At 39.5% G+C, this 14,249-nt stretch overlaps 1 protein-coding gene across 1 annotated transcript in view; it reads right to left on the reverse strand.

The window, feature by feature from the left end:
• Positions 1 to 14,249, reverse strand: part of LIX1 (limb and CNS expressed 1) — a 37,717-nt gene that overhangs the window by 3,383 nt on the left and 20,085 nt on the right. The window contains 3 exon segments of the mRNA XM_059834307.1: positions 7,277 to 7,372; positions 10,355 to 10,501; positions 13,864 to 14,027. Of these exon segments, the coding sequence (XP_059690290.1) occupies positions 7,277 to 7,372; positions 10,355 to 10,501; positions 13,864 to 14,027 (407 nt within the window).

Here is a 14,249-nt window from a genome sequence, read left to right on the forward strand (position 1 = left end):
ACTGGAAGACTACAAAGAATGGCTACAAACGCTTTCAGAAAGATAGGAAAGGAAGAAGAGGAGGTGGAGTTGCACTTTATGTAAAAGAGACATTTGAGTGATAGTACTGAGTTATGGAGACCATGAAAATTCCATTGAATGCCTTTGGGTCATGATTAGAGGGATCACCATCACAGGGAATCTTATGGTAGTTATCTGTTACTGACCTCCCAATCAGGGTGACAAGTCAGATGAAAGCTTACATTGACTGCTCAAGGTAGCCCTGGGTCAACAGGATCTGATCCTCATGGGTGACTTCAATTACCTGATATTTTTTTGGGAAAACAGCACAGCAGTACACAGGTTGTCCGTCAAGTTTCTGGAATGCATTGAGGACTGCTTCCTGCTACAGATGCTGGACATGCCAATTAGAAACAGTGCATTGCTAGATTTACTGCTCACAAACAGAGAAAGCTTACTTGACAACATGACTACCAATGACAGATTTGGATACAGTGTTCATAACATTGTGGAGTTTAAGATCCTGCTGTGCACACTGAAGACCCATAGTAGGACAAAGATCCTGGATTTTAGAAGAGACAACTTCATTATGCTCAAAGCTCAGGTGCAAGGCATTCCATGGGAAGCATCCATGGAGGGCAAAGGAGCTTGTGTGTGCTGGGAGTTATTCAAGAACAGCCTCCTGCAAGCACAATAGCATTCCATCCCCTGCAAAAGGAAAGGAAGAAGGCAGAACAGCAGACCACCCCAGCTTAATAATAAGCTTCTAGTTAGGCTTAAAAGCAAAAAAAAAAAAAAAAAGCATACTGGCTATGGAAAGGTGGCCAAATACCCATCAAGGACTACAAGAATGGGGGTAGAAAACAAAGGAGATGTTGTAGTAGGTGTCTACTACCAATTGCTCAGCCAGGGTGTAAGCAATGATGAGTTATTCTATAGGCAATTAGGAGAAATTTCAGGATCGGCAGCCCTTGTCCTTGTGGGAGATCTCAACTTCCCAGACATTAAGTGGGAATATCCTACTGCTGTGACTAGCAGGTCTTGGAAATTCTTGAAGTTTGTAGGAGGTAACTTCTTGTCACAAGTACTCAGTGAGCCAGCTAGGAAATGCTCTCTTAGACTTGCTATTTGTGAGTAGAGAAGAAAGTGTGGGGGATGTGATGGTAGGTGGCTGTCTTGGCCACAGTGATCATGAAATGTTTGAGTTTAAAATTTTCAGTATAATAAGAAAAAAGGACAGCAGAGTTGCTACCCTGGACTTCAGGAGAGTAAACCTTAAGCTATTCAGGGAACTATTTAGCAGAGTACCCTGGGAATCTGCTTTTGAGGGCTTAAGAGTCCATGAGTGCTTGTCAATCTTTAAGAACCACCTTTTATAAGCACAGGAGCAGACAATTCCACTGTGTCATACGTGAAGCAAGCAGGGCATAAGACCAGCTTGGCTGAACAGGGGAACTCCTCATGGAGCTCAAGACGAAAAAGAAATTGTATGATCTCTGGAAGTGAGGTCAGTCTTCACAGGAAGATTACAGAGGTGTTGTTCGTATATGCAGGGAGAAGACATGAAAGGCCAAAGCACAATTAAAGTTGAAACTGGCCAGTTCTGTTTCAGGTAATAGGAAGGGCTTTTTAAAATAGGTTAATAGCAAGAGGATGTCTAAAGAAAACATTGGACGAATACTTGTTGAAGATGGTCATCCCACTAACAGGGATGAAGAAAAAGTGGAGGCATTCAATGCAGGTTTTTTTGTCTCAGTCTTTAATAACACTTATAGATGTTCGGCTGCCTGGTCCTCTGAGTTGGAGGACCATGACTGTGGCAACAATGACTTTCCACATGTGGACACTGAAATTGTAAGGGATCAGCTCTATCAATTGAATGTTCACAAGTCCATGGGGCCTGGTGGGATTCATCTCAGAGCACTGAAGGAGCTAGTGGATATTATAGCAGGCCCCCTCTCAGTCATCTACCAAAAGTCTTGGGAGTCTGGGGAGGCTCCCACTGACTGGAAGCTGGCCAACATTATTCCAATTTACAAGGAGGGCATGAGGCAAGACCCGGGAAACTACAGACCTGTTAGTCTAACCACAGTTCCTGGAAAAATTATGAAGGTTATACTGTGTACTATTGAAAGGCGTTTAAAGAATAATGCAATTGTCAGGCACAGCCAACATGGGTTCAAAAAAGGAAAGTCCTGTTTAACTAATTTGCTATCCTTCTATCATAAGGTCACCCACCCAGTGGATGAAAGGAAGGCGGTGGATGTAGTCTTTCTGGAGTTTAGTAAGGCTTTTGATACTGTCACTCACAGCATCCTTCTGGACGAGTTGTCCAACCGTGGGATGAACAGGTTCACAGTGTGCTGGGTGAAGAACTGGCTAAATGGCAGGGCTCAAAGGGTTATAGTGAATGGGGCTACATCTGTCTGGTGACCGGTGACCAGCGGTGTTCCTCAGGGTTCAATTCTAGGGCCCGTTCTGGTCAATATATTTATCAACAATCTGGATGCAGGAGTTAAATGCAGCATTAGCAATTTTGCTAATGGTACTAAACTGGGAGGAGCAGTTGACTCTCTTGAGGGACAAGATGACTTGCGGAGGGATCTAGATAGATTGGAGCATTGGGCTGTGATTAATGGGATGAAACTTAGCAAGTCTAAGTGCTGGATTCTGCACCTAGGATGGAGTAATGCTGGGCACAAGTCTAAATTGGGAGAGGAGTGGCTGGAGAGCAGCCCTGCAGAAAGGGATCTGGGGGTGCCTGTTGACAGTAAGCTCAATATGAGTCAGCGGTGTGCCCTGGCAGCCAAAAGGGCAAACCGCATCCTGGGGTGCATCAAACACTTTATAACCAGCAGGTCAAAAGAGATTATTATCTCGCTGTATTTAGTGGTGGTGTGACCTCACCTGGAGTGCTGTTCTGGGCCTCACAATTTAAGACAGTTGTTAAAAGGTCCTTGAACAAGTCCAGAGGAGGGCAACAAAGCTGATGGAAAGGCTAGAAGGCATGTGCTGTGAGGAGCAGCTAAGGACTTTGGGTTTGTCTAGGTTGGAGAAAGGGAGGCTGAGGGGCAACCTCTTTGCTCTCTACAGCTTCCTGAGGAGGGAAGTGGAGAGGGAGGTGCTGATCTCTTCTCCCTGGTATCCAGTGACAGAATGCCTGGGAATAGCTCAAAGCTGCATCCGTGAGGGGAAGTTTAAACTGGACATTAGGAAGCATTTCTTTACCGAGAGGGTGGTCAAACACTGGAACAGGCTTCCTAGAGAGGTGGTCGATGCCCCATGTCTGTCAGTGTTTAAGAGGCATTTGGACAATGCCCTGAATAATAGATATGCTTTAACTTTTGGTCAGCCCTGAAGTGGCCAGGCAGTTGGACCAGATGATCATTGTAGGCCCCTTCCAACTGAAACAGTCTCTTCTATTCTGTTCTGTTCTCTTCTGTTCTGTTGTATTCTCTTCTAAGAACCTTGTGGCAGAGATGCAGTCAGGGTGGTTAGGGCTCAGCTAGAACTGAAATTGGCCAAAGGTATCAAGAACAACAAGAAAGGGTTCTTCAGACACATGAGCAGTAAGCAGAAGCACAGGAAAGACATAGGCAAATTGCTAAACAGCGCAGAGAAACTAGTTACTAATAATGTTGCCAAGGCAGAGTCTTTCAATATCTTCTTTGCCTCTGTCCTTGCCACTGTAGCTGAGCTCCAGCTCATGGAATCAAGTCACTACAACAATATATGTGTTGACATACCCATAGTGGAGGAAGGACTGGTCTTTGACCTCTTGCAAGGGCTCAGCCCACATAGATCTATGGACCCAGACAGAATCCATCCTAGGGTGTTAAGAGAAGTGGATGACATTGTTGCTATGTCACTGTCTGTAATCTTTGAAAAGTCATGGAGCCCAGGGGACATCCCTGATGACTGGAAGAGGGCATATGTCACACCCACCAATTGCAAAGGAAATGAAGCAAGTGATTGGGAAAAGCCAACACAGATTTATCAAAGGCAAATCATGCCAGACTAATCTGGTCACCTTGCATATCAAAAAAACTTTTTTCTGGTGACTTGGGGAGAGCAGAGGATGTTGTTTACTTGGACTTTAGCAAAGCATTCAACACTGTTTCCCACAGATGATGGGATTGAAAACACCCTCATAAAGTTTGCTGATGGCACCAAACTGGGTGGTTAGGTGGTCACATTGGAAGGGAGAGCCATCTTACAGAGACGTCTGGACAGACTAGAAGAGTGGACTAGCAAGAACTGTACAAAGTACAGGCTAGGGTCTGTGTGGCTGGGGAGCAGCTATGCTGAAAGGGACGTGGGGGTCCTGGTGGACAATAAGATGAACTTGAGTCTGTAGTGCACTGCTGCAGCAACAAAGGCAAATCCTGGGCTGCATCCACAGGGACATTACTACCAGAGATAGAGATGTGATCATCCCATTCTATGCAGTGCTTGTCAGGCCACACCTGGAGTACTGTGTCCAGTTCTGGTCCCTGCAATTAAAAAAGGATGCAGATAGACTGGATAGGGTTCAAAGAAGGGCCACGAAGATGGTCAAAGGACTGGAGGACCTGCCCCATGAGGAAAGACTAAAGGAGTTATGTCTTTTCTCTGTGGAGAAGAGATGTTTCAGGGGTACCTTCTCACAGTATTCCAGTACTTAAAGGGTGGCTACAGAGAAAATGGATGCTCTCTCTTTGTAATGAGCTACATGGAGAAGACAAGGGACAATGGGTACAAGTTGCACTGAGAGAGGTTTCATCTAGATATAAGAAAGAAATTTTTTACAGTCAGAACAATCAATCACTGGAACAACCTCCCCAGGGATGTGGTAGAGGTTTTCAAGATGCGCTTGGAAAGGGTGTTAGATAATCTCATCTAGGCTCCCTTTTTCACAGAAGGTTGGACTAGATGATCTTTCGAGGTCCCTTCCAGTTTGTGGTGTTCTATGATTCTGTGAAAACGGATAAAAATATGGATGCCTGCTGCTGTCTAACAGAACATATCTCTAATGAGATTTTAATTTTAAGGGCAGACATTCAGTGTTCTTAAACCAAATTATTACAATTGTCAATGTAGCAATTTTTATTTAAATGTAAATGTTGCTGCTAAATTACAACCTGCAAGCATTTTGAACTTTTTGTGAAACACAATGCATATTTCCCAGTTAATACACAAAATGATCAATTGTTTCAACTGACCCATTTTAATGGGTCAGCAAGTACTATTAGACAGCTCTCAGTTGCCTGCTTCTAAGAACACTGAACTAGATCCTTTACTGGGTTGTAATTAGATCTGGAATACTTCTGAGTGGAGCTGGGATGGAAATGGGTTTCTCATACTACAAAATGTAAGACTTCTAAAATTTCTTGGGCCAGAAATGTTTCTAAAATCATCCTGCCTGAATGAAGTCAAGATCCTGTGGAGGCTTAGGATGGTTGGTAATGGGAATTGGAGGGAGGAATGGGAGCGTGACATAAACCTTCTAAAATAGCATATACCTGTGCTAGTTCAGACTACTGCCTGGACCCGGAAACAGGTGCGAATTTCCTTAGAAACACAGTAATTGATGGAAAATAGCGTAGGCTGCTTGAGTCTCTGTTCTGATTTGCTCATACATGTAAACCTGTTGTATTAGTTCTTACTTATCATTGTATTTTAACATGTCTACAGTAGATATCAATCTTTTCCCTTAGGAAAGCTTCTCATCTGTTTCTGTTGGTAGCACTGCTACAGGAATTCTGGGCCAATTGCTAAATCTTCTTAGCTTACTTGTCAAAGTGGGAAGGAAAGGCCTTTAAATTTGGGACATCTTTGGATTTGGATTTACAAACATATTTTCTTTCACAAAATTCTCTGCTCATAGGCTAAAGCATCTTACTCCTCTAAATGTTTTTGTATTTCAAGAGTGTTAAAGGCCTGATTTTTTGATGTGTCTTTGATCATGTCTCAAATTTCTCTTGGTTTCCTTCCCTGGATGAAGTGCATCCTGGGGTCAGGAGAGGGTGGTCAGGACTTCAAAAGGGCATAACTTAGGCCACAGCACCTCTCCTGAAAATTTTCTATCTCCAGTGCAGTATCATTACTTATAATATTGAGTAAATATGGCAACTTTTCCCGTGAGACCACTTTTCACACTGTGTTAGAGATGTCACTGTGAGGTGTTACTTGAAACTCAGGCAAAATACATAGGCTTCTGGAAACGCACAGTTCAAAATGGGGACACTTTATGAATATTCAGATTATTTTCCTGAATTTGATCCCCCTTTGCACTCATTTGTTATTTATGTGCAGCTATGTCTTGCTTGTTCCAGTAAGCTGAAGAGGAATGATCCCCATAACGTAGCACCTACTTCCAGTTAACTTGTGTTGGTTAACAAAAAGCAAAATCCTACACTATACTGCAGGCAGTTTGAGATTTTGAATTTGATACCAGCCCAACTTGCACTTCATCAAATGGAAGAAAAGCAAACTGACTCAGAAACATATGGATCTACTTTGGTATCTGTATGAAAAAACTGTGGCTGAAGGTTTTAAATATGTCTTGGTTATTTAGAAAGCTGTAAACAAACAGCTACCTGGAGATTTCATTAGTGCCTCAGTATGTCAATTACCTGAAGGGTTATATTAAACTTCTTTCAATCAGAGTAAAACTTTGAAATAGCTGGCTCTGACAGAGGGCCAGAGGTGGTCACCATCCTTCTGAGATGACCAGCATTACAGGAATATTTGCCCTTAAACATACTGCATCAGACACTGGGTGGCAATTCATTCACCCATGTTCAGGACATTTTTTTTAGGTTCTTCTTTGAATCACCAGAGCAGGAAGTCAGGTGCGCTCTTTCTCTCTCTCTCTCTCTCTCTCTCACATTTACTTATTGTAAGATAAGTGTCCACAGTATTTACTCCAATAATGTAGATTTAGCTTGATACTTTTCATTAGGAACTAGAATCAAATGGGCCATTTTATCAAATGTTCATTTTAAGTACAGCACTATGTAGATGATATTTGAGTACATATAATTACTCAGAAGGGAACACTGCTGTTTTCTAATATAGCAGTCACATGATGTTGCCGTTTACTTATTGTAGTGGAGTTTTGAAGTTAGCCTTTGATCAGTCAGATTTGATCTTAATCCAGTTTTCTCTCATTCTTTATCATCGCAACATCCTCACCGTGCCTCAGATGCCATGAATTCTGTTAGATACTAGTCATGAAAGTAAGTCGTTTCATTAAAATATGAATGAAGCAGAAGCTGCACTGTGATCCTTATACGTGAAATTGCAGCATTGTCTTTCCAATGTTTGATTCTAGCATGTAATGATAGGATCCAATACTAGTGCTTGGGTCATCAGCATCCTTTAAGTTACCCTTAGGGAAGAAATAAGAGAATGTGATTAGATGGAAGTGTCTGGTTTATGATGTGCTGGATGTTTTATAGTTATGGACATGTTTGAGCACTGCAAACCTGAGTCATTTTTAACGACCACTGTCTGTTTCTTTCCACAGCAAACAGTTGGGGAGTCTGATTTTGTCAATCAGAGTTACCGTGGCAGTTATTAATTTTACCAGCATTTTGTATACCATCTGATTACTTGTGAAGGACAATTCATAAACTCTGGTTTCTTTCTCCTTAAACATTGATCTATTGAACATTAGAGTTGTTGATGCCTTTGGATGCTTGCCAGTCTTCCTACAGTGATAGCAAATAAGACTGCTGTATTGCTTAGTGAGCTGTTGATTACTGTGAAGGAGGAAAGGAGTTCTGGGATTAACTAGAAATGTTTTAATATTTGCTTTTCCGTAAGCATTCAGCACTCTAGAGCACTTGCTCAACTAGCCCCCCCATGCAGATCCTACTGGTCCTTCTTAAATCATTCTTTTCCTGATATAGTTGAGCTGGTTTATCTGATATGGTTTTCCTCTTGCCTGTGATCTTCACATTACCTGCTCCGAGTTCCTTCTTTTCTATCTAGCCAGGCTGTTTCTAGCCTGATTTATTAAATTTCACTAGATGAGTCAGTGAACTGTGCAAGGCTTTTCTAACTTCGTGTTTGCTATGACTCAGATATGCTCTGAAATACCTCAACACTGGCATGAAGTGGAAGTAAGACCCTCATCAGTAGCAACAAAGGAGGAGAAAAAGAATGAAAGTGTTATCCCAGCAATGGATAATGGGATGGATAATGAAAGATGACAAAGAGAGCAGGAGGAGGGCCCAGGAAAATGGTAACGCAGCACTTGTAAAATACTTTGAGGTATTTTCCACCTTGAAAAGAAAGCCATCATTTTAAAGAACGTCCCCCGCGCTTAAGGGACAAAAACGCAATTTGGCATTTTCAGTTTCTTTACAAAAAAGAAAATTACGTAGAAGAGGTATCTGGTTCTGAAGATCTAACAAAAATTTCTGCCAGGTGTAAAGACAGGAAGACAGTATGAGACTGGGGAGAAGGCGAAATGGAAAGAAGGGGAAACAATCAGCTTTATTCTGTCCGGACCTGTTTATCCTTCCTCAGTCAAAAAGATAAAAAATTCCTTGTTTTTACAGCTCTAGTATAAACTGATTGTAATGGGACTAAAATGACTGACTAAAATGTTGAAGCTGTTCTTAATTTTTCTTACAAACCAGAGCAGCATCCCTCTAGAGCACTTCTGAAAATAAACTGGGAGTGGCTGGTAGCTCAGCTATGATCTATTTTATGTTAATGCCCTGCTGCCCTTCAGCTGATCTTAGCTGTCCTGGTATTTTATGAATAGGAGGGTCTATGGCCTGGCTCCAGGATTTACCAATCTCTGTGATACTGTTGCTCATCCATCTAAATTCTTAAACATAATTCTTTGCGATGTATCAACAATATGTCCCTTCAGTTAAATAATTTCTTTCTAATTTGCAGGAATACTTATCACCACACTGATAATTCTAACTGTACCAATTTGGCATCTCATAAAGTACATCTGTAGTAAAGAAGGTAGTTGATAAAGTGCTTCTGTGGCTGTATTGATGAAGTATGATGAAATGGTCCATAATTTTACATTCTCATTTTCAGTAGAATCCAATAGCTGCATGAATTAGACAGGTATAGCAAGGAGCAGAGTTTCACTTAAGTGCATTCCTTCTCCTTTTTAGGGGGAAACTAGAAAAGCAATATGAGATAATTTGGGACAGATTCCTTTAGATAACCCCAGGTGTTCAATGACAAAGTTAAACAGATTTCTACCAGACATGGTTCCACTGAACTGCTAATATGTATATAGCTATTGAATGCTGTAGTGTTAACACACTGCTGCTGAAACGTTTATCCTGGCTTTCAAAAATCCCTGAGGAAATCCAAGCACAACTCTGCAAAGTACAAAACATTTTACCTCAAAAATTTCCATAAAAAATGATTAATTACTTGAATCAAAACTCCCCCACAGAAATTTCACAGAGAAATAAAACATGCTATAGTTTTCCCAACTTTTATGGATTTTTGTCCCTCCAAGAAGTACAAAATTTGCAGTGCAGGAAAAGAAACCATCCTTTCATCTGTAAAACAGATACAGACTAGACCACCTTACACTCATCTGTTTCTACTTCTTTCCCCAAATATATCTTACGAGTACAAGGCTTTTTGCTCACAAGATGAACGCTACATATCATCTCAAAAAATACAAGGAAATAGTAATGTTTCTAAACTTTTCAAAATCTCTTCCATCTTTCAGAAACACAAACATAATAGGAATTCAATTAAGCTTTCCTGAATCCATTAAATATGTCTTTTAGCAAATTACTGCTTTCATTTTTAAGGATTTCTAACACACTAAGATGATACTTTTTACGTAGTCTTTTTCTGAGCTATAAATATTTTATCTAGGTATAAACTCCAGAGAAAACAAATCTAAGCAACTTTTAAGGGTTAACACAGCCTTGCAAAACTGATATTTTAATACCACAGTGTTAAGCATAAAACTGGCTTGGACAATCTTTATTAGAACAATGGTGAAAAAACACAAAATCTTTTAATTTTGTCAGCTGGATGAAAATTTACCAGTTTTGAAGAATAATAATCATGTAGATTTCCTTCATTAATACGTTTCACATGTGCTATCTATTGGTCACTGCTAGAGAGGAGATAGTAGGCTATGTAGACCTTTGATTTTGCCTACAAGATCTTACCTATTTTATGATTTTTTTCCCCTGCCAATCTTCTAAATTGATATAATTCTACACACTAGAGAAGCACACAAACTCTGAGTTACCTGGATTAACACTGAAGATATACTTGCAGAGGTTCTAATAATCTTATTGGAGAAGTTTATGAATAAACCACAGTCATGCATCTGTACTGATATAAACTCCATGTGTCATTTTACACTTATGCTGGTTGAGAAAACAGCCTCCTGAACACCTTCCCTGATGAATTCCTTTGTGATCCTGTGACAAGGCAATTCATTGAAGAGAGAGCTGATCAGAGATGCTTTTGCAGCATCTCGCCTTGCCTCTGCTCTGCTTAAGCAGTTCTGAAAAAGCACACAGTGAATTTTACAGGTCTCAGATGAAGTCTGTATTTTCCATTGCGTTTCTTAGGTATATTTTTGCCTCTCAATACAAGAAAGGTAAAGCACAGTTAAAAAAAAGGTGTTACTTATATTATTTATTAACTGCTTTTCTTATAAGATTTGACTTCTGAGAGCCAACACTTTAAGTGAGAAACAATTTTACCGCTTTTTTTCACAAAATATGTTTGTTTAGTTAAAGAATAATCTATTCTATAAAAAATCTGTAATTTTGGTGACTTTTTAAATTGCATTTTTAAACAGTTTCTGCAAGTTAATTAATTTGCAGCTTAGCACACTTCCTAGCAAAGGCCAAGTTTGGAGTGAATTAAAAGTTTCCAAAAAATTTTCCGGTGAAAATGCATATTAAATGGTTGGGGTTTGGGTTTTCTTTCATTTTTTTCGTCAGAAAACGAGTCTGATTTGACATCTGCAAGGCAGAATGACATCTCTGAATTTCTTGATGATTCTGTCCTTTTCTTCTTTTAAACCAATTATACTCTGTAAAGTATTTTGAGGCTCTGATCAGTCTAAAGGGACAACTTGAAACAAAATTGTCACCTACTGTTGTTCACCCCAACTTTGTTGCATAGCAGCAGCTTTCCTTGCTCATTATACAGGGGGCTACTTGCTAGTTTAGTCAAATCTTTAAAAATTGCAGTTGAAGCTGGTTTTCCTTGGTTTTGTAATAGACCATGAAAATTTCTTAACTCTTTCAACAAGCAAACAATGCAACCATGCACAATATGAGCTCTGAGCGGTGACCTGAACAAAATACCATGCTGCTAATTTTATGGAGTCTAAGGCCAGAAAATGTCCCCACCTTATCTTGCCCAATATCCTGCATTATATATGTAGTCAGGACACACCCATGTACCCAACATCAAGCCCAAGGATTTTAATTATATCAAAGCTTTTACAAGACTAAATTGTGTACAACAGACAGTGAAAAGTAGGGGCCAAAGCACTAGCAGTGCCTAAATTGCAACTACAAGGAACAGATTACATGAATTAAATGCATATGAACCTAGTAGACGAAGCACACCCGAGGCTTTTAGGCAGGCTTAAAAATGCCTTAGAATATTTATGCCAATCTGACCAAAAGGTGAAATTTCTAAAAATCTTAAATCTGGCAAACAGTCTGGGCTTGAACAAGCAAGTAAGACACTCAAGAGAAACAGCAGAGTGCAGATTCTACTTTAGCTCTGTCCTAGAGGGTAAATCAGTTCCAGCAATGGCCATTCTCTTATGATACAATGAAAAGCAGTCACTCTAAAACTCTGCTTTGTTCATTCTTACAGCTGCTGTCTCCCCACCCCACCTAAAAATGTAAATGAAACAATTAGTTTTTACTGACCTTTTCCCTGCCTTTTTTTAAAAAAGGAAGTAAGATGGCTAGATTTAGAAATATATTCTGGATGAGTTCACCTGCAAAATTCTCTCTGTCACAAAACAAAGGCAAGTAATGAGTTTTATTATGTTATTTAATATGTGCTGCTTATACTCTGAATTTTCTAATTTGTTGCAACACTTTCTGCTTCTTTGCCATGCAAACCACTAGAGGTCAATTAATTAGACTAACCATTCATCTTTTTCCTCCTACTATTGCAATGGGATAGACATGTTCTAGTGGTGTAAATCATGCACAAGCACTTGTTAGACTGGGATAGAAAGTGACTATATAGTAGTATTAACCTGCTTAATTGCTGAAATACTGAAAGAATGCTACTCTGCACCAAACAAATAGATAAATAAAAAAGAAAATGCTTGAGAGTACATATATTCCTGTAATATCTTGGCTATGACAAGCTTGGAACATGACAAAAATGCCTTATTCCAGCTAACTTACCACTGAGTTAAAGAAGAGCTTCAATTGAAGGCCAGCCCTAAATTTCAAACATAACTTGTAACAAATGAATTCATACCTCCTTACCTGACTTCCAGGTGCCATAAGGTATTGTATAGCGTGAATAACTCTAAGCAGTTGAAATGAAAGATGGATTAAATATAAACACCATTATATTATATTATATTTAATATTTTACTGTTTATTGACTAATGATAAAATTCTAGAAATTCTAAGGAGAATGTAAAAAATTCTAGAAAGTTACAGTGCATGTGGAACAGGAATGTAGCCTATTTTTCCCGTCAAAGTCTTCACCACTTTCTAACACAATTTGTGGGTCTGCCATGACTTTTTACCCCCAAAAGTAATACAAACGCAGAAGTAACTATGTTGCTGAGAATTGCTGAGTAACAGGCTCTGGAAACTGTGTTCCTAAATATGTTTCTTTTATTTGTTTGCTTGTGGTCTGTATTTTTTACAGAATGACAACTATATCTTGCTCTGTTTTGACATGGAGAAACTAGCTCTTGACCAAAAAAGCAAGTAGTTCAGCAATTGAATTTGCTGGTTTATAGATTTATACAAATGAACCTTTAAATGAAATTGCGAGCTAGGCTGTTTCCAGTTTTATTAAATATTGTGTTTGTATTCCTCTCTCTCTGTAATTGTACTGAAGCCATCAGTTATTTCACAAAAGGTTATGTGATCAGCAGCTAGTGAAAAAAGGGAATTATGAAGGAGTCTACTAAAACCACTGATATTCTGGAAATAATTCTCATTCTGTCTCAAAAATTTGGTTGTTGAGGATCTCAAGCTCATTCTTTGAATGTTCTTCTGTTTCACAGTGTCAATGCCTATGAAGTCCTAGCTTGAGCTACCTTCCTTTAAATGAAGGTAGAGTGCTTAACCAGGCAATTTTCCTCCTGGAGATGGAGGCATCAAATTCAGTTTCAGTGTTTTGTTTCACTGAAAGTGAAATCTGAACTGTCTGTGTTTTGTTTTGTTCCCTGTTCTTTATATATCAGCACATGATTAGCATGGCATGGGTGGTACATATTACGGGCATGCGGTTATGGTGGAAAGTATCTTCACACTGAAAATAAAACAAAACAAAACTATTTCTCCTTCAGAACATGTTTTCTTATTTTCTGAAGGAAAGAAACCACACACACTTTTTTCTTAGATTCAACTGGCAGAAGTGCTTGAGTTAATCATAATCTCTTTTGTTGTAGATATGACCGGAAACCAGAGACTAGACTGGTAAAATCACTTTGTGCTCAGTTAATTCTTAGAAGTGTCTGATATTTTCCTTCGAGTAGTTTGCCTCTCTCAAATTGCTTGGGGTTGGAGAGAGTGCGAGGATAAAGAAGTCAGGTGTGAAACTGCATTGTTACAGAAATAGATGTGGACATGTATCTTTTATGACAAAATCCTCTTCAGAAGAAAATTTCCCCTTGCAAGACTGGAAGATGCCACTTACCTGAAAGTTACCAAAGCAATTTCCTTCTGGCAAGGTAACGTAACTCACAAATGGTGGGTCCAGGGAGCTCAGTGACTCATATACAATGATGCCTTCACTTGGAAATATGGCTTTCTGCTTCTTTTTGCTCTCCCAGAACTCCTGCAATATTGTTATGACATTCACTGTCAAAGACAAAAATGCTGAATGTAGGATACCATGAAAGTCTTTGATCTTGACTTGGTGTTTTTTGTGTTAGACAGGAAATGCAGGCATATGAGCTTGATACTTTATGTATCTTCACCAGTATTAAAAGTTCTATGATAGTCCCTGGTGTGAAAATGTGATCACATTGCAAAAACATAGGCTGAGGAATTTCAAGGATTACAGATAGCTGTTGAACATTC

Source organism: Gavia stellata, chromosome Z, assembly GCF_030936135.1.
Source record: "Gavia stellata isolate bGavSte3 chromosome Z, bGavSte3.hap2, whole genome shotgun sequence".
Taxonomy (NCBI): domain Eukaryota; kingdom Metazoa; phylum Chordata; class Aves; order Gaviiformes; family Gaviidae; genus Gavia; species Gavia stellata.